A 19,433-nucleotide genomic window follows, 5' to 3' on the forward strand; every position below is an offset into this window, starting at 1 on the left:
TTTTTTAAGGAACCTCCATACTGTTCTCCATAGTGGCTGTACCAATTCACATTCCCACTAGCAGTGCAAGAGTGTTCCCTTTTCTCCACACCCTCTCCAGCATTTATTGTTTCTAGATTTTTTGATGATGGCCATTCTGACTGGTGTGAGGGGATACCTCATTGTAGTTTTGATTTGCATTTCTCTAATGATTAATGATGTTGAGCATTCTTTCATGTGTTTGCTGGCAGTCTGTCTATCTTCTTTGGAGAAATGTCTATTTAGGTCTTCTGCCCATTTTTGGATTGGGTTGTTTGTTTTTTTGTTATTGAGCTGCATGAGCTGCTTATAAATTTTGGAGATTAATCCTTTGTCAGTTGCTTCATTTGCAAATATTTTCTCCCATTCTGAGGGTTGTCTTTTGGTCTTGTTTATGGTTTCCTTTTCTGTGCAAAAGCTTTGAAGTTTCATTAGGTCCCATTTGTTTATTTTTGTTTTTATTTCCATTTCTCTAGGAGGTGGGACAAAAAGGATCTTGCTGTGATTTATGTCATAGAGTGTTCTGCCTATGTTTTCCTCTAAGAGTTTTATAGTTTCTGGCCTTACATTTAAGTCTTTAATCCATTTTGAGCTTATTTTTGTGTATGGTGTTAGGGAGTGATCTAATCTCATACTTTTACATGTACCTGTCCAGTTTTCCCAGCACCACTTATTGAAGAGGCTGTCCTTTCTCCACTGTACATTCCTGCCTGCTTTATCAAAGATAAGGTGACCATATGTGTGTGGGTTTATCTCTGGGCTTTCTATCCTGTTCCATTGATCTATTTTTCTGTTTTTGTGCCAGTACCATACTGTCTTGATGACTGTAGCTTTGTAGTATAGTCTGAAGTCAGGGAGCCTGATTACTCCAGCTCCGTTTTTCGTTCTCAAGATTGCTTTGGCTATTCAGGGCCTTTTGTGTTTCCATACAAATTGTGACATTTTTTGTTCTAGTTCTGTGAAAAATGCCAGTGGTAGTTTGATAGGGATGGCGTTGAATCTGTAGATTGCTTTGGGCAATAGAGTCATTTTCACAATGTTGATTCTTACGATCCAAGAACATGGTATATCTCTCCATCTATTTGTATCATCTTTAATTTCTTTCATCAGTGTCTTATAATTTTCTGCATACAGGTCTTTTGTCTCCTTAGGTAGGTTTATTCCTAGATATTTTATTCTTTTTGTTGCAGTGGTAAATGGGAGTGTTTTCTTGATTTCACTTTCAGATTTTTCATCATTAGTGTATAGGAATGCCAGAGATTTCTATGCATTAATTTTGTATCCTGCCACTTTACCAAATTCATAGATTAGCTCTAGTAGTTTTCTGGTAGCATCTTTAGGATTCTCTATGTATAATATCATGTCATCTGCAAACAGTGACAGCTTTCCTTCTTCTTTTCCGATTTGGATTCCTTTTATTTCCTTTTCTTCTTTGATTGCTGTGGCTAAAACTTCCAAAACTATGTTGAATAATAGTGGTGAGAGTGGGCAACTTTGTCTTGCTCCTGATCTTAGTGGAAATGCTTTCAGTTTTTCACCGTTGAGGACGATGTTGGCTGTGGGTTTGTCATATATGGCCTTTATTATGTTGAGGAAAGTTCCCTCTATGCCTACTTTCTGCAGGGTTTTTATCATAAATCGGTGTTGAATTTTTTCAAAAGCTTTTTCTGCATCTATTGAGATGATCATATGGTTTTTCTCCTTCAATTTGTTAATATGGTTTATCACATTGATTGATTTGCATATATTGAAGAATCCTTACATTCCTGGAATAAACCCCACTTGATCATGGTGTATGATCCTTTTAATGTGCTGTTGGATTCTGTTTGCTAGTATTTTGTTGAGGATATTTGCATCTATGTTCATCAGTGATATTGGCCTGTAGTTTTCTTTCTTTGTGACATCTTTGTCTGGTTTTGGTATCAAGGTGATGGTGGCCTCGTAGAATGAGTTTGGGAGTGTTACTCCCTCTGCTATGTTTTGGAAGAGTTTGAGAAGGATAGGTGTTAGCTCTTCTCTAAATGTTTGATAGAATTTGCCTGTGAAGCCATCTGGTCCTGGGCTTTTGTTTGTTGGAAGATTTTTAATCACAGTTTCAATTTCAGTGCTTGTGATTGGTCTGTTCATATTTTCTATTTCTTCCTGATTCAGTCTTGGCAGGTTGTGCATTTCTAAGAATTTGTCCATTTCTTCCAGGTTGTCCATTTTATTGGCATAGAGTTGTTTGTAGTAATCTCTCATGATCTTTTGTATTCCTGCAGTGTCAGTTGTTACTTCTCCTTTTTCATTTCTAAGTCTATTGATTTGAGTCTTCTCCCTTTTTTTCTTGATGAGTCTGGCTAATGGTTTATCAATTTTGTTTATCTTCTCAAAGAACCAGCTTTTAGTTTTATTGATCTTTGCTAGCATTTCCTTCACTTCTTTTTCATTTATTTCTGATCTCATCTTTATGAGTTCTTTCCTTCCGCTAACTTTGGGGTTTTTTGTTCTTCTTTCTCTAATTGCTTTAGGTGCAAGGTTAGGTTGTTTATTCGAGATGTTTCCTCTTTCTTAAGGTAGGGTTGGATTGCTATAAACTTCCCTCTTAGAACTGCTTTTGCTGCATCCCATAGGTTTTGGGTCATCGTGTCTCTATTGTCATTTGTTTCTAGGTATTTTTTTATTTCCTCTTTGATTTCTTCAGTGATCACTTCGTTATTAAGTAGTGTATTGTTTAGCCTCCATGTGTTTGTATTTTTTACAGATCTTTTCCTGTAATTGATATCTAATTTCATAGCGTTGTGGTCGGAAAAGATACTTGATAAAATTTCAATTTTCTTAAATTTACCAAGGCTTGATTTGTGACCCAAGATATGATCTACCCTGGAGAATGTTCCATGAGCACTTGAGAAGAAAGTGTGTTCTATTGTTTTTGGGTGGAATGTCCTATAAATATCAATTAAGTCCATCTTATTTAATATATCATTAAATGTGTTTCCTTATTTATTTTCATTTTGGATGATCTGTTCATTGGTGAAAGTGGGGTGTTAAAGTCCCCTACTATGATTGTCTTACTGTCGATTTCCCCTTTTATGGCTGTTAGCATATGCCTTTTGTATTGAGGTGCTTCTATGTTGGGTGCATAAATATTTACAACTGTTATATCTTCTTCTTGGATCGATCCCTTGATCATTATGTAGTGTCCTTCTTTGTCTCTTCTAATAGTCTTTATTTTAAAGTCTATTTTGTCTCATGTGAGAATTGCTACTCCAGCTTTCTTTTGGTTTCCATTTGCATGGATAGCTTTTTCCATCCCCTTACTTTCAATCTGTATGTGTCTCTAGGTCTGAAGTGGGTCTCTTGTAGACAGCATATATATGGGTCTTGTTTTTGTATCCATTCAGCCAATCTGTGTCTTTTGGTGGGAGCAGTTAGTCAATTTACATTTAAGGTAAATATTGATATATATGTTCCTATTCCCATTTTCTTAATTGTTTTGGGTTCGTTATTGTAGGTCTTTTACTTGTCTTTTGTTTCTTGCCTAGAGAGGTTCCTTTAGCATTTGTTGTACAGCTGGTTTGGTGGTGCTGACCTCTCTCAGCTTTTGCTTGTCTGTAAAGGTTTTAATTTCTCCATCAAATCTGAACGAGATCCTTGCTGGGTAGAGTAATCTTGGTTGCAGGTTTTTCTCCTTCATCACTTTAAATATGTCCTGCCAGTCCCTTCTGGCTTGCAGAGTTTCTGCTGAAAGATCAGCTGTTAACCTTATGGGGATTCCCTTGTGTGTTATTTGTTGTTTTTCCCTTGCTGCTTTTAATACGTTTTCCTTGTATTTAATTTTTGACGGTTTGAATAATATGTGTCTTGGCGTATTTCTCCTTGGATTTATCCTGTATGGGAGTCTCTGTGCTTCCTGGACTTGATTAAGTATTTTCTTTCCCATATTAGGGAAGTTTTCAACTATAAACTCTTCAAATATTTTCTCAGTCCCTTTCTTTTTCTCTTCTTCTTCTGGACCCCCTATAATTCAAATGTTGGTGCATTTAATGTTGACCCAGAGGTCTCTGAGACTGTCCTCAGTTTTTTCAATTCCTTTTTCTTTATTCTGCTCTGCAGTAGTTATTTCCAGTATTTTATCTTCCAGGTCACTTATCCGTTCTTCTGCCTCAGTTATTCTGATATTGATCCCATCTAGAGTAGTTTTAATTTCATTTATTGTGTTGTTCGTTGTTGTTTGTTTCATCTTTAATTCTTCTAGGTCCTTGTTAAATGTTTCTTGCATTTTGTCTATTCTATTTCCAAGATTTTGGATCATCTTTACTATCATTATTCTGAATTCTTTTTCAGGTAGACTACCTATTTCCTCTTCATTTGTTAGGTCTGGTGGGTTTTTATCTTGCTCCTTCATCTGCTGTGTGTTTTTCTTTCTTCTCATTTTGCTTATCTTACTGTGTTTGTGGTCTCCTTTTTGCAGGCTGCAGGTTCGTATTTCCCATTGTTTTTGGTGTCTGTCCCCAGTGGCTAAGGTTGGTTCAGTGGGTTGTGTAGGCTTCCTGGTGGAGGGGACTAGTGCCTGTGTTCTGGTGGATGAGGCTGGATCTTGTCTTTCTGGTGGGCAGGTCCACATCTGGTGGTGTGTTTTGGGGTGTCTGTGGACTTATTATGATTTTAGGCAGCCTCTCTGCTAATGGGTGGGGTTGTGTTCCTGTCTTGCTAGTTGTTTGGCACGGGGTGTCCAGCACTGTAGCTTGCTGCTTGTTGAGTGAAGCTGGCTGCTAGTGTTGAGATGGAGATGTCTGGGAGATTTTCGCCGTTTGATATTATGTGGAGCTGGGAGGTCTCTTGTGGACCAGTGTCCTGAAGTTGGCTCTCCCACCTCAGAGGCACAGCACTGACTCTTGGCTGTAGCACAAAGAACCTTTCATCCACACGGCTCAGAATAAAAGGGAGAAAAAGTAGAAAGAAAGAATTTGTAGAAGTAGAAAGAAAGGAGGAAGGGAGGGAGGGCGGAAGGAAGGAAGGAATGAAGGAAGGAAGGAAAAAAAGAAATAAAGAAAGAAGATAAAGTAAAATAAAATAAAGTAAGATAAAATATAATAAATTTATTAAAATAAAAAATAATTATTAAGAAAAAAATTCAAAAAAAAAAACGGACGGATAGAACCCTAGGACAAATGGTGGAAGCAAAGCTATACAGACAAAATCTCACACAGAAGGATACACATACACACTCACAAGAAGAGGAAAAGGGGGAAAAATCATAAATCTTGCTCTCAAAGTCCACCTCCTCAATTTGGGATGATTCGTTGTCTATTCACATATTCCACAGATGCAGGGTACATCAAGTTGATTGTGAAGCTTTAGTCCGCTGCTCCTGAGGCTGCTGGGAGAGATTTACCTTTCTCTTCTTTGTTCTCACAGCTCCCAGGGGCTCAGCTTTGGATCCGGCCCCGCCTCTGCGTGTAGGTCGCCGGAGGGCATCTGTTCTTCGCTCAGACAGGACAGGGTTAAAGGAGCAGCTGCTTCAGGAGCTCTGGCTCACTCAGGCCGTGGGAAGGGAGGGGCATGGAGTGCGGGGCGGGCCTGCGGTGGCAGAGGCCAGCATGATGTTGCACCAGTGTGCCGTGTGTTCTCCTGGGAAGTTGTCCCTGGATCCCGGGACCCTGGCAGTGGCGGGCTGCACAGGCTCCCCGGAAGCAGAGTGTGGACAGTGACCTGTGCTCGCACACAGGCTTCTTGGTGGCGGCAGCAGCAGCCTTAGCGTCTCATGCCCATCTCTGGGTCCGCGCTTTTAGCCACGGCTTGCGCCAGTCTCTGGAGCTCCTTTAAGCAGTGCTCTTAATCCCCTCTCCTCGCGCACCAGGAAACAAAGAGGGAAGAAAAATTCTCTTGCCTCTTCGGCAGGTCCAGACTTTTCCCCTGGACTCCCTCCCTCCTGGCCAGCCGTGGTGCACTAACCCCCTGCAGGCTGTGTTCACACCGCCAACCCCAGTCCTCTCCCTGCGCTCAGACCGAAGTCCAAGCCTCAGCTCCCAGCCCCGCCCGCCCCGGCGGGTGAGCAGACAAGCCTCTCGGGCTGGTGAGTGCCTGTCGGCCCTGCTCCTCTGTGCAGGAATTTCTCCGCTTTGCCCTCTGCACCCCTGTTGCTGTGCTCTCCTCCGTGGCTCCGAAGCTCTCCCCCGTCCGCCACCTGCAGTCTCCTCCCATGAAGGGGCTTCCTAGTGTGTGGAAACCTTTCCTCCTTCACACCTCCCTCCCACTGGTGCAGGTCTCATCCCTATCCTTTTGTCTCTGTTTATTCTTTTTTCTTTTGCCCTACCCGGGTACGTGGGGGGTTTCTTGCCTTTTGGAAGGTCTGAGGTCTTCTGCCAGCGTTCAGTAGGCGTTCTGTAGGAGTTGTTCCACGTGTAGATGTATTTCTGGTGTATCAGTGTGGAGGAAGGTGATCTCCGCCTCTTACTCTTCCGCCATCTTCCCCTTGTCTCTCCCAGGATTATTTTTGAACTACAAAATTTTACATGTTATTGCAAAAGAGTGAAATAGCACACTTTCTGAGGAACCACTGTTCTCAACTTAGTGAATAGCCTTCTGGGCTTTTCTCATTGTGTGGACACATTCAAACGTTTTATTATGCAGCTTCCTCTGAAAAGATAAGCCTTTGGCTTCAGAGCATCAGGGAACTGGAGCAAGCAGGCTGCCACTTTCCAAAAATCACTACTGCTTTTCCTAATCACTGCTTAATTGTTTCTGTTTAGATACGCATCTGGGCCCGGAAAGAAGCCATCGCAGCTGGAAATGCAGACTTTGCTTTGAACATCACAGGTCCCATCTTCTCTTTTCTGGAGGATTTATTTAATATTAGTTACCCTCTTCCAAAAACAGGTGAGGCATCTTCCCTTACAATGTATTTGATTTCCTATTATGGGGGCCCTGGGTTGAGATCAAAAGGTACCTAGACGGGCCTCCAAGGACCCATTGGCACTTTGCTATTTTTGCTGTTTCGGAGTTAGCCCCGCTGGCTTCCCATCATTATGTCCTACACCTTCCTAAACACACAGGGGCCTGTCTGTTCTTTCTCTGCATCGTTCCATGTGCCCAGTAAGTGCTCGGAGAGCTACCTGGCTTTAGATCCCTCCTGGATACTCACTGGCAACTTACATCCTCCAGACCCTGTCTTCTCTCTTGCATTCTGTCCTTTCCTCTCATAACGTGAGTGTGCAATGCAGTGTTCTGCATCCTTTTAGCCGCTTGTGTGAGTTACTCCAGTTCACTTTAGTAAGGTTTTGTTGGTTTTTCAAAAAATATTCTCTAGCTGTGAGTCATTGGATTAGGACCTGGGGGTCCCATCTGTGAATTTTTGTTGTATAAAATTGGGATCATGTGTGAACATAATATGATCCTCGAAGGAATATGTAAACATTTTATTCCTCATAGATCTGTATGGAATGTCCTTAAAATTATGTGAGCCACTCAGCTCAGAAAGTTGTTCCATGTTTTTTCTATCAAAATTAAGGGTATCATGTAAGTGTGTTTTGTTCCTCTGACAGGTTAGTTAGTTGAAGTCTTGGGGAAAAGTATGTTTGGCCTTTACTGGCATATAGTAGAAGGAAAGTGGGGAGTAAAAATTGGGGAGCTCAAGCCACTTGAACACTGGGAAGCCAGGGGCTCTGCAGCTCAAGCCTTCTGCTGAGGAGGGATGGGGAGTGAAGGAATGGGGACTAGCCTTGGCCCCCTCACGGATCCCAGAGGAGATACCCGTCATTTAGAAAGTTGGAGGCGGCAGGAATCTGGGCATGGAGACCAAGTTCTGGCACTTCTGTGGCTGGAAGATCTCAAGATAACCCTTGTCTAGGCAAGCAAATTTCCATTTGTCTTTATTTAGATAAGGAGAAGTCCAGAGTTATTCTTGATATCCTGTTCTGTCAAAGCATCTCCTCCATCCAGTTAGTCACCTCCTTATTATCTCCACATCCATCCATTTCTTCCCATCCCCCTCATTCTCCCTAGTTTACATCACCAACAGTTGACCACAACAGCTCTCACTTAGTTTCACCACTTTCGCTCTTGTCTCCTCCAATCCATATTCCACACTGAGGCCAGAGGGATTTTTCCAAAGCAAAATCTGATCATGTTACTATCCTCTAAAACCTCTCTGTGGCTTCCCATTTGAAGATAAAGTCCAAATTCCACACCCTGTCTTTGTAACAGCGCATCTTTTGCCAACCTCTTGGGGCTTTTCACAGTTTCTCAGAGTAGGAGGGATGCTCTAACACCATCTCTATCCTCTCCTACACTTTCATCTTCCTCTCCTCTCCTTCAGGCTCTTGCACATGCAGTTTGCACATCCTGCCATACCTTTTACCCAACAGGTTGATTCTTACATTTCTCAACTCAGTGCCCCCTCCTCCATGAAGTTTTCCCTGACTCCATCTCTCATGCTTCCACAGCATCCTGTGCACCCCTGCATTCAAGCTCTTGACCTAATAGATCTTAATCATCTCCCCCAGTAGGTCGAGGGCAAGTTGCGGGTCAGGATCTTGACTGCCCTTTTTTAAGTACTCTCAGAGCCTATGACAGTGCTTCTCTCAGAGTGGTAAACAGTAAACATTTTTTTGGGGGGGGGGGGCGGAGGAATAACTACATGCAATGAGTTCAGTAATTCCATGTAAATTGTGGCTAGATTACCAACTCTTGGAAGTCAGGGTTATATTGGCACTTTTTTTGTATCTTTCATGGCATCTCAGCCAATGTTGCTCTGTGAGCACACATGCAGGTTGTGCTTAGTCAAAACCGCATTTTGATAGATGATTAAAATAAGGAGTTTCAGGCTTCGCTGGTGGCACAGTGATTGATAGTCCGCCTGCCGATGCAGGGGACACGGGTTCGTGCCCCAGTCCGGGAAGATCCCACATGCTGCGGAGTAGCTGCACCCGTGAGCCATGGCCGCTGAGCCTGTGCGTCCAGAGCCTGTGCTCCGCAGTGGGAGAGGCCACAACAGTGAGAGGCCCGTGTACCACAAAAAAAAAAAAAATTAAAAATAAATAAAATAAGGAGTTTCTCTATTACTGGATCTTTAAGAGAAAGATAAACTAATGTTTCCTAATTACTTTAACTTTTGGTTGAGTCATTTAAAAACAAGAACAAACAAACACACAAAAAAAGCAAGAAAGCCAAACCTTCCCTATCAGCATTTCCCACATACTCCTTACCCTTTACTCTCAGTGAGTCAGGTGAAAAGCCTTTTTATTTATTTCTTCCATGGTGTTCTTTTAGCTTACCTTCTTGAGGCTTGCTCAGTTGAATTCTAAGCCTCAGAATCTAAACGATGTGTATATATCTATTACATAGAATAGCATTTTTTTCTTTCTTTCTGCTTTTTTTATTTAAGTATAGTTGATTTACAATGTTTCAGGTGTACAGCAAAGTGATTCAGTTAGATACATATCTATTCTTTTTCAGATTCTTTTCCATTATAGGTTATTATAAGATACTGAATATAGTTCCCTGTGCTATACAGTAGGTCCTTGTTCTATATCTATTTTATATATAGCAGTGTGTATCTGTTTACCCCAAATTCCTAATTTACCCCTTTCCCCCTTACCCCTTTGGTAACCATAAGTTTGTTTTCTGTCTGTGAGTCTATTTCTGTTTTTAAAATAAGTTCATTTGTATCAATATTTTAGATTCCCCATATATGACAGTTGTCTTTCTCTGTCAGACTTACTTCGCTTAGTATGACAATCTCTAGGTCCATCATATTGCTGCAAATGGCATTATTTCATTTTTTTATGGATGAGTAATATTTCATTATGTGTATATATATACACACACACACACACACACACACACACACACACACACATACACACATTCATCTGTTGATGGATATTTAGGTTGTATCCATGTCTTGACTATTGTGAATAGTGCTGCTATGAACATTGGGGTGCATGTATCTTTTCAAATTAGAGTTTTCGTCTTTAGAACAACATTTTTTTTTTCTGGTGTTGCTATCATTTTAATTCACTCTGTTTAAAGTCAGAAGTGGACTGAAATATCAAAATATTACAGAGATGATAGAGTTGGCTGTTTGGGTTGTTGTAAGTTTTGAAAGAAAAAGTGGCATCATGATGCTTTTAGGAATAAATATGGGCATTTGAGATTTGCAAACTTTTAAAATGGCAACTTCCCTTTTAAGTTTTTATTTTACTCTTAACTTGTAAGTATATCAGGCTAATGATATGTATTGTACATCCCAGCATGATCTGTATTTTTGTAGTAGTAAAACTCAAGTACAATAGAAATCATAAAGCAATGAAATAATGACCATAATCAATTAGAAGCTACTGAGTAAATGAGAATCACCTGTTACTTTCCTAGGTGCTCTGTGAATGCAGAAGTAGATGGCTGAGGCTCTCTGTTCAAGTAGCTCAGTTAGGGAGATAGATTCTACATGTTAAAAGCAAAAGCAACAAATTGCTAAGTATGAGATAACGTACTGGGTAAAAAAAAACTCTTAAAAGAAAAAGGATTGATAACTGGTAATGGGAGTAGCCCAAATATATAAAGAACACCTACAAATAAATAAGAAAAATACAATATAAAAAAACAAGTAAAAGATATATGAATAGATGTTTTACAGAAAAGGAAATAGATATGACTGATAAACTTATGGAGTGATACTTAGCCTCATTAAGCAATCTGAGAAATGAATATCCAAGGCCACAGTGAGGCACCATTTCATACCATTCAGTTGTCAAAGAGTAGGCATTCTGACAAATGCCAATAGAAAGTGACATTGTTGAAGGGAGTATCAGTTGTTACAACTTTGAAACTTATTTGTTATCTTACAATGTTGATCATTAGAATACCTTAAGACTCAGTAATTCCATTGCTAGATATACCCCAAGAGGAAGTTGGGCATATATGTGCCAGAAGACATGTGCAAGAATGTTCATAGCCACACTTTTCATATTAGCCCCAAACTGAAAGCAACCAAAATGGTCACCGATAGGAGAATGGATAGATACAGTGTGGTTCATTCACACAACGGGAAACTATCCAGCAATGAAAATGAAACACTCTTTCTAAAGTTTAAAAACAAAAGAAACCTAAACAATATAATATTTAGGCAATATTATATATAATATTAGCAACAATATATATATTCCCTTGGTTTTTCTTAAACAATGGAATGATAAACACCAAGTTCAGGATAGTGGTGAATCTCTGGAAGAATAAGCCAAAGGTTGAGTTGAGAAGGAGCACAGAGGAAGATGTAAGTCAGCTGTTCCCAAATGTTACCATGCACTGGAATCACTTGCAAGGCTGGTTAAACCACAGATTGCTGCTCCTGACCCCAGAGTTTCTGATTCAGTAGGTCTGGGGTTGGTCCCAGAATTTTTATTTCTGATAAGCTCCCTGGTGGTGCTGATGCTGCCAGTCTGGAAATCAGAATGCGAGTTATTAATAATAATCTAAATTAGGCACAGGCAAGCAATCAAATCTGGCCCACCGCCTATTTTTGTATGGTCCATGAGCTAAGATTGGTTTTTACAATTTTAAATGGTTGAAAAAAATCAAAGGAATAGGGCTTCCCTGGTGGCCCAGTGGTTGAGAGTCCACCTGCCGATGCGGGGGACACGGGTTCGTGCCCCGGTCTGGGAAGATCCCACATGCCGCGGAGCGGCTGGGCCCGTGAGCCATGGCCGCTGAGCCTGTGCGTCTGGAGCCTGTGCTCCGCAACGGGAGAGGCCACAACAGTGAGAGGCCCGTGTACCAAAAAAAAAAAAAAAAAAAAAAAAAAAAATTTGATTTTAAATAGACTTTATTTTTTAGAGCAGTTTTAGGTTTACAGAAAAATTGTGCCCAAGGTGTAGAGAGTCCTCATATACCTCCTCTCCCTCCCCTTGTCCCCAACCCCAGTTTCTCCTATTGTTAACGTCTGACATTGGTGTGGCTTTTTTAAAAATTACAATTGATGAACCTGTATTGATACATTTTTATTAACTAAAGTCCATAGTTTACATTAGAGTTTACTCTTTGTGTTGTACAGTTCTGTGAGTTTTGACAAATGTATATAGTAATGACAGGTCTCTACCATTACAGTATCATACAGATAGTTTCACTGTCATAAAAAATCCCCTGTGCTCTACCTATTCATTCTCCCTCTTTTCCCCAAGTCCCTGATAACTACTGATCTTTTACTGTCTCTATAGTTTTGCCTTTTCCATACTGTTATATACTAACTGGAATCATACCATGTGTGGCTTTTTCAGACTGGCTCCTTTCACTTAGTGACATGCATTTAAGTTTTCTCCGTGTCCTTTCATAGCTTGATAGCTCTTTTTTTTTTTTTTTCTTTTTGCGGTACGCGGGCCTCTCACTGCTGTGGCTTCTCCCGTTGTGGAGCACAGGCTCCGGACGCGCAGGCTCAGTGGCCATGGCTCACTGGCCCAGCTGCTCCGCGGCATGTGGGATCTTCCCAGACCGGGGCACGAACCCGTGTCCCCTGCATTGGCAGGCGGACTCTCAACCACTGCGCCACCAGGGAAGCCCAGCTCATTTCTTTTTATCACTGAATAGTACTCTGTTGTATGGCTGTACTACAGTTTCTTTATCCATTCACCTATTAAAAGACATCTTGATTGCTTCCAAGTTTGGGCAGTTATGAATAAGACTGCTATAAATATTCATGTGCATGTTTCTGACATAAGTTTGTGACTCATTTGGGTAAATACCTAGGATCTCAGTTGCTAGACTGTATAGTCAGCCTATGTTTAGCCTTACAAGAAACTGCCAAATTGTCTTCTGAAGTGGCTGTACCATTTTGCATTCCCACCAGCAATGAATGAGAGTCTTTGTTGTTCCACATCTTCTCCAGCATTTGGTGTTTTGTTTTGAATTGGTATGTCATGGTATCTCATTGTCATTTTAATTTGAAAATTCCTAATGACATATGATGTTGAGCATGTTTTCATCTGTTTATTTGCCATTTGTATCTCTTTAATGAAGTGTCTATTTAGATCTTTTGCTAATTTTGTAAAGTTATTTTCTTATTGTTGAGTTTCAAGGGTTCTTTGTATATTTTGAATATAGGTCCTTTGTCAAAAGTATTTAATTTTCATATAGTCAAAACAGTTTATTTTCTGGCTCTGTCTTTGGTATGTCTTTAAAGCCTTCTTTCCCCTTAAATTATAAATATTTACTTGCATTTTTCTTTCAGTAATTTTATGATTTCATTTTGAGATGTTTGTATCTGGAAGTCTCAAATTTTGAGGAAGAGATGATTTCATTTTTCCCTCCATTTAAATCCACTTAGATATAATTGCTTTGCCTACTTTTGACAACCGTGCAATGGAAAACTGGGGACTGTTGATGTTTGATGAGTCATTATTGTTGCTGCAACCAAATGATAAACTAACAGAAAAAAAGACTGTGATCTCCTATATTGTCTCCCACGAGATTGGACATCAGGCACGTGGTAAAACGTTCTTTCTTATTTCACATGAAAATATTCTCCAGCTGCTGTACCAAAAGTAGCGACCCCCCCAAACCCTGCTGTACACCAAATTTTAAAAATTATTTGAAAAGTGGGTCACTGAAAGAAAACAAGGAAGGATCTGTGTAATCAGATCCTGGGTGGATTTGAACTATTGGTGATAAATCACAGTGATGAGAACTTAAAGAACATTCGCAGGTCATATATTTATATCCAAAGAGTAACTGTGTTCCACAAAGTTCTCTTCAGGAATAGTAAGCCAAGCAGAGCTATGATTATTTGCTTTCCATTCCATCTTAAAATAGAGATATTCAAAAAAGTCACTGGAAGATATCCACATTTCATTAGCAGATTATTACAAACTTTTTTTTTTGAGAGAAGTTACAAGTTAAAGGATTATAGTCAATATACTAGTGTCAGTGAGGTGAGCAGTAATTAATCCTTGAGCTGCATCCCCGAAGGTGATGTAAGCAGGGTTTATTTCATTAGATCTATATGCTTTTATGCTGTGATTTTTGAAGTTTAGTTATTTGTTTTGATGGAGATTCTCACATCTGCATTTTGACCTTTATAAATCAAGTTTGTCAAGAAAGACGTCATCTAAACTATGATATTGTTATCTTTTTGTTATATGGACTCCTAAGCAGTTTTGGAGAAGAGTGATTTACTGGGATTGAATAACACCCTGTTACACAGTCAACACATGCTTTCACAAGTTTTGATCAGTCACCCAAAGTGTCATTTTTTATTATAGCCTAAATGACACATTGTTTTGGAATACAGGCTGCTATTAGTTCATCACAGCTGTTATATAAGAATTTGGCTAAATACCAGGACGTGGATTTGTTGGTTTTGGAAATTATTGTGTTTTTCTTTCCTGATTCTATTTATCATCTGTTTGACAGTTTCTTTCTGGTAAGCTCAAATAGAAAATAATTATAGCTGTACCACTTTGCAGAACATATGAATACTTGAGTGATTTTTACATGGTGCACATCAAATCATGTCCTGAAAGCACAGTCATTGCTTACAGCAAGATCCTAATGTAGTCTGTTTAGAGGTATAAGATTCTGTAATTAGTAGGTGCTAAGTAAACTTTCAGGACTTCTGCTTTAACTTAACTTTGGGGCAAAATGGACAATTTAAGAACTGCTACTCTAGCTTACCTTATTTTTTAACATCACAATTTTAAAACAAAAATTGCTTTCAGTCATTGAATGTGAAATGATTATTTTAGAAGAAATGCATGACTGACATCTCTTCATGTTAAAACAGCGTCATTTTGGAGTCCTGTTTTCAAGTTTATCACTGATAGCAAAATGCATTTAATTTTGTCTTTGACCTTACATTTATTTCACATGCAATTACAATAAATTTTTCTTAAATTGAATTTAAGAATTTTTTTTTCCCAACTCTAAAAGTGGTTTGGAAACTTGGTTACCATGAATTGGTGGAACAATATCTGGCTCAATGAAGGTTTTGCATCTTATTTTGAGTTTGGAGTAATTAACGACTTCAATCCGAAACTCCCAAGGGTAAGTAGTTTGTTAAGTTAATTATAATTTTTTTCCCTTAATTATAAAAGTAATGCATGTTTATTGTGGAAAGTTTGTAAAATACAGAAAAATATAAGGAATATTAAATTATCTGTAATACCAGAGTTGATCAATTTTATCTTTTTGGTATGTTTTCTTTTTCCAGACTTTTATTATTATAAATATTCCTAAAAGACAATTACACAAAAATGTGTAATACCCTTTCTACTTCATACTATATCAAGAGCATTTTCACAAATCATTAAATCATTTTTGAAAACAAGATTTTTAAGGGTTGCCTAATATTTTATCATATCACCTTATAAGGTGTATATATGTAATATTTCCCTACTATTAGATTTTAGGTTATTTTCATTTATTTCTACCTAGACTAAATTTTAAAGCACTTGTAATCAGTAGTCTATGGCTTTAATGATAAGAATATGCTATGTTATATACTATAAATATTATGTTACATATAATATAGCTGATATTACATATAATACTAATAGCTGATATTGTATCTATTATAGCTGATATTCTTTTGCTGTTTTGAGTAAATAGTAATATGGAAAAATAAACTTATGGATGGGCAAATCTGATTATTTCAACTGTAAGTTATGGTTCTAATATTTTATTTAGAGTAATTAGAGAGTGCTTTCAGAATCGCATGATAAAGCCAAATTGATTTTATTTGATTTAGGTGTTTAAGTGTTTAAATTTAATACCATCTTTTGACACAGACCTCACTTTTTCACTCCAAGCCAGGGGTCCTTTCTCCCCCTCTGTTCCTGCCTCCTGCCATCCCTCTGATGCTCAGAGCTGCTGTTTCTGCTGCTCTTTGCTGGCCTTTCTCTCATCTCCCCTCCCAAGTGTTTCCAAGGCTCAATTTTTGGCCTCTTTCCTCCCTTCCCTACCCTCGCTCATTCAGAGTATATTGCCATTTGAAATGCTGATCTCCACTGGCCAGATCTTCTTTACAGGCTAAATTTATTCACTTTGATGGAGAGTCTAAGATTGTGTTCTTTCTATTATATTGGTTGTAAATTTTCCCTCTTATGAAAGGAGGGAGATGGTAGGTAGATATTTGGTTTTTGTTGATTAAAAGGTTGGCAGAATAAAAAGTTGACAGACCTCTCTTGGTGCCACAGAAACTTAAAAAAAAAAAAATCCTTTTTTACCTGTTAGTGAAATTGTACTTTCTGGGAAGCACTGATGTAGCAGCCTCTTACTGCCCCAGTTCCATGCCACCCACTCTGCCCTATGCAAACATCCTATAAAATGCCCACCATCACATAGTCCAGCCATTCTGCAGTACCTCTGCTCTTCCTCCCCTGGATTGGGCATCATTATATAGATCAGCAGAATGAAGTATTGAAAAGTTAATTGACTCGCCCAAGGTCATTTGCCTGATTGAGGCAGAACTGTGATTACATTCCAGTTACCTGGGTCTAGTCTGAAGATGAGGATAATGAGGATAATAACAATAATACTGTATTTACCATTCACTGAGTACTTAGGATTTATCTGCCTGGTAGTGTAAGTTCTATACATATATCATCTTACTCAATCTTCAAAATAATCATATGAGTATAGTTGTTATTTTTTTCTATTTTCTATTGAGGAAACTGAGGCATAGAAGCATTAGGTAAGTTATTCAAGGTCTCACAGTTATTAAAGGTCAGAGATGAGAGTCAGTTCCAGGTTTCTCTAACCGCAAAGCCCATGCCTTTAACCTCTGTGCTCTGCAGAGAAAACACCTGGGAGTGTTCTCGTTCTCAAGGAGTTCATGGTGTGTGTGTATATGTTCATTATATGACTCTTTGCATATACATAAACTTTATACACATACAGTAAATCTCAGTTGTCTTCAATAGTCCTTTCCGTATACTCTATACCTACAAAATTGTTTATATCTCTCTTTTATAAGGTAGCATCTACACATGGTTAGTGTCATCTATAACTGTTTTTGAAAGCATTTGGTTGTATTCCAAATTAACTCTGTGCTGAGAGTCAATATGGAAAGAAATTGTATTCCCATAAAACAATTAGATTCACCCTGTGTGTCCTTAATTGAATAGCCTATACTATCAATATCAATCAGTTACCTCTTAATGCAACTAAAATGGCTGAGATTACCATATCTGGAAACAGTGATGAAAACATATTACTAATGTTTTTGAAGCTAAGATGGTAAGCTTATCCTCTCTTTTACCATTTAGTTATTTCTTTTTATCATTGATTCTATATTTTTTTGTTTTATTTTATTTGTTTTTATACAGCATATTCTTATTAGTTATCCATTTTATACATATTAGTGTATACATGTCAATCCCAATCTCCCAATTCATCACACCACCACCTCCACCCCTGCCACTTTCCCCCCTGGGTGTCCATACGTTTGTTCTCTGCATTTCTGTTTCAGTTTCTGCCCTGAAAACCAGTTCATCTGTACCATTTTTCTAGGTTCCACATATATACGTTAATATACGATATTTGTTTTTCTCTTTCTGACTTACTTCACTCCGTATGACAGTCTCTAGATTCATCCACGTCTCTACAAATGACCCAATTTCATTCCTTTTAATGGCTGAGTAATATTCCATTGCATATATGTACCACATCTTCTTTATCCATTCATCTGTCGATGGGCATTTAGGTCGCTTCCATGACCTGGCTATTGTAAAGAGTGCTGCAATGAACATTAGGGTGCATGTGTCTTTTTCAATTGTGGTTTTCTCTGGGTATATGCCCAGTAGTGGGATTGCTGGGTCATATGGAAATTCTATTTTTAGTTTTTTAAGGAACCTCCATACTGTTCTCCATAGTGGCTGTATCAATTTACATTCCCACCAACAGTGCAAGAGGGTTCCCTTTTCTCTACACCCTCTCCATCATTTGTTGTTTGTAGATTTTCTGATTATGCCCATTCTAACTGGTGTGAGGTGGTACCTCATTGTAATTTTTTTTTTTGGCGGTACGTGGGCCTCTCACTGTTGTGGCCTCTCCCATTGCGGAGCACAGGCTCCGGACGCGCAGGCTCAGCGGCCATGGCTCATGGACCTAGCCACTCCGCGGCATGTGGAATCTGCCGGACCAGGGCACGAACCCACGTCCCCTGCATTGGCAGGTGGACTCTCAACAACTGAGCCACCAGGGAAGCTCCTCATTGCAGTTTTGATTTGCATTTCTCTAATAATTAGTGATGTTGAGCAACTTTTCATGTGCTTCTTGGCCATCTGCTATGTCTTCTTTGGAGAAATGTCTATTTAGGTCTTCTGCCCATTTTTGGATTGGGTTGTTTTTTTTTTAATATTGAGCTGCATGAGCTGTTTATATATTTTAGAAATTGATCCTTCGTCCATTGATTCATTTGCAAATATTTTCTCCCATTCTGAAAGCTGTCTTTTCATCTTGTTTGTAGTTTCCTTTGCTGTGCAAAAGCTTTTAAGTTTCAGTAGGTCCCATTTGTTTATTTTTGTTTTTATTTCCATTACTCTAGGAGGTGGATCAAAAAAGATCTTGCTGGAATTTATGTCAAAGAGTGTTATTCCTATGTTTTCCTCTAAGAGTTTTATAGTGTCCAGTCTTAAATTTAAGTCTCTAATCCATTTTAAGTTTATTTTTGTGTATGGTGTTAGGGAGTGTTCTAATTTCATTCTTTTACATGTAGCTGTCCAGTTTTCCCAGCACAACTTATTGAAGAGACTGTCTTTTCTCCACTGTATATACTTGCCTCCTTTGTCACAGGTTAGTTGACCGTAGGTGCGTGGGTTTATCTCTGAGCTTTCTATCCTGTTCCATTGATCTATATCTCTGTTTTTGTGCCAGTACCATATTGTCTTGATGACTGTAGCTTTGTAGTATAGTCTGAAGTCAGGAAGTCTGATTCCTCCAGCTCTGTTTTTTTCCCTCAAGACTGCCTTTGCTATTCGGGACCTTTTGTGTCTCCATAAAAATTTTAAGATTTTTTGTTCTAGTTCTGTAAAAAATGCCATTGGTAATTTGATAGGGATTGCATTGACTCTGTTGATTGCTTTGGGTAGTATAGTCATTTTCACAATATTGATTCTTCCAATCCAGGAACATGGTATATCTCTCCATCTGTTTGTATCATCGTTGATTTCTTTCATCAGTGTCTTATAGTTTTCTGCATACAGGTTTTTCTCTGCCTAGGTAGGTTTATTCCTAGGTGTTTTATTCTTTTTGTTGCAGTGGTAATGGGAATGTTTCCTTAATTTCTCTCAGATTTTTCATCATTAGTGTATAGGAATGCAAGAGATTTCTGTGCATTAATTTTGTATCCTGCAACTTTACCAAATTCATTGATTAGCTCTAGTAGTTTTCTGGTGGCATCTTTGGGACTCTCTGTGTATAGTATCATGTCATTTGAAACAGTGACA

At 38.9% G+C, this 19,433-nt stretch overlaps 1 protein-coding gene across 1 annotated transcript in view; it reads left to right on the plus strand.

Moving 5' to 3' along the window:
• LVRN (laeverin) overlaps positions 1-19,433 on the plus strand; it is a gene marked incomplete at its 3' end in the record, with an annotated part of 78,885 nt that overhangs the window by 26,965 nt on the left and 32,487 nt on the right. Inside the window, exons 4-6 of the mRNA XM_079918635.1 lie at positions 6,753-6,879; positions 13,316-13,470; positions 14,917-15,030. Coding sequence (XP_079774761.1) covers positions 6,753-6,879; positions 13,316-13,470; positions 14,917-15,030 — 396 coding nt within the window. The remainder of the gene's footprint in view (positions 1-6,752; positions 6,880-13,315; positions 13,471-14,916; positions 15,031-19,433) is intronic.

Source organism: Stenella coeruleoalba (genome assembly GCF_951394435.1).
Source record: "Stenella coeruleoalba genome assembly, chromosome: 3".
Taxonomy (NCBI): domain Eukaryota; kingdom Metazoa; phylum Chordata; class Mammalia; order Artiodactyla; family Delphinidae; genus Stenella; species Stenella coeruleoalba.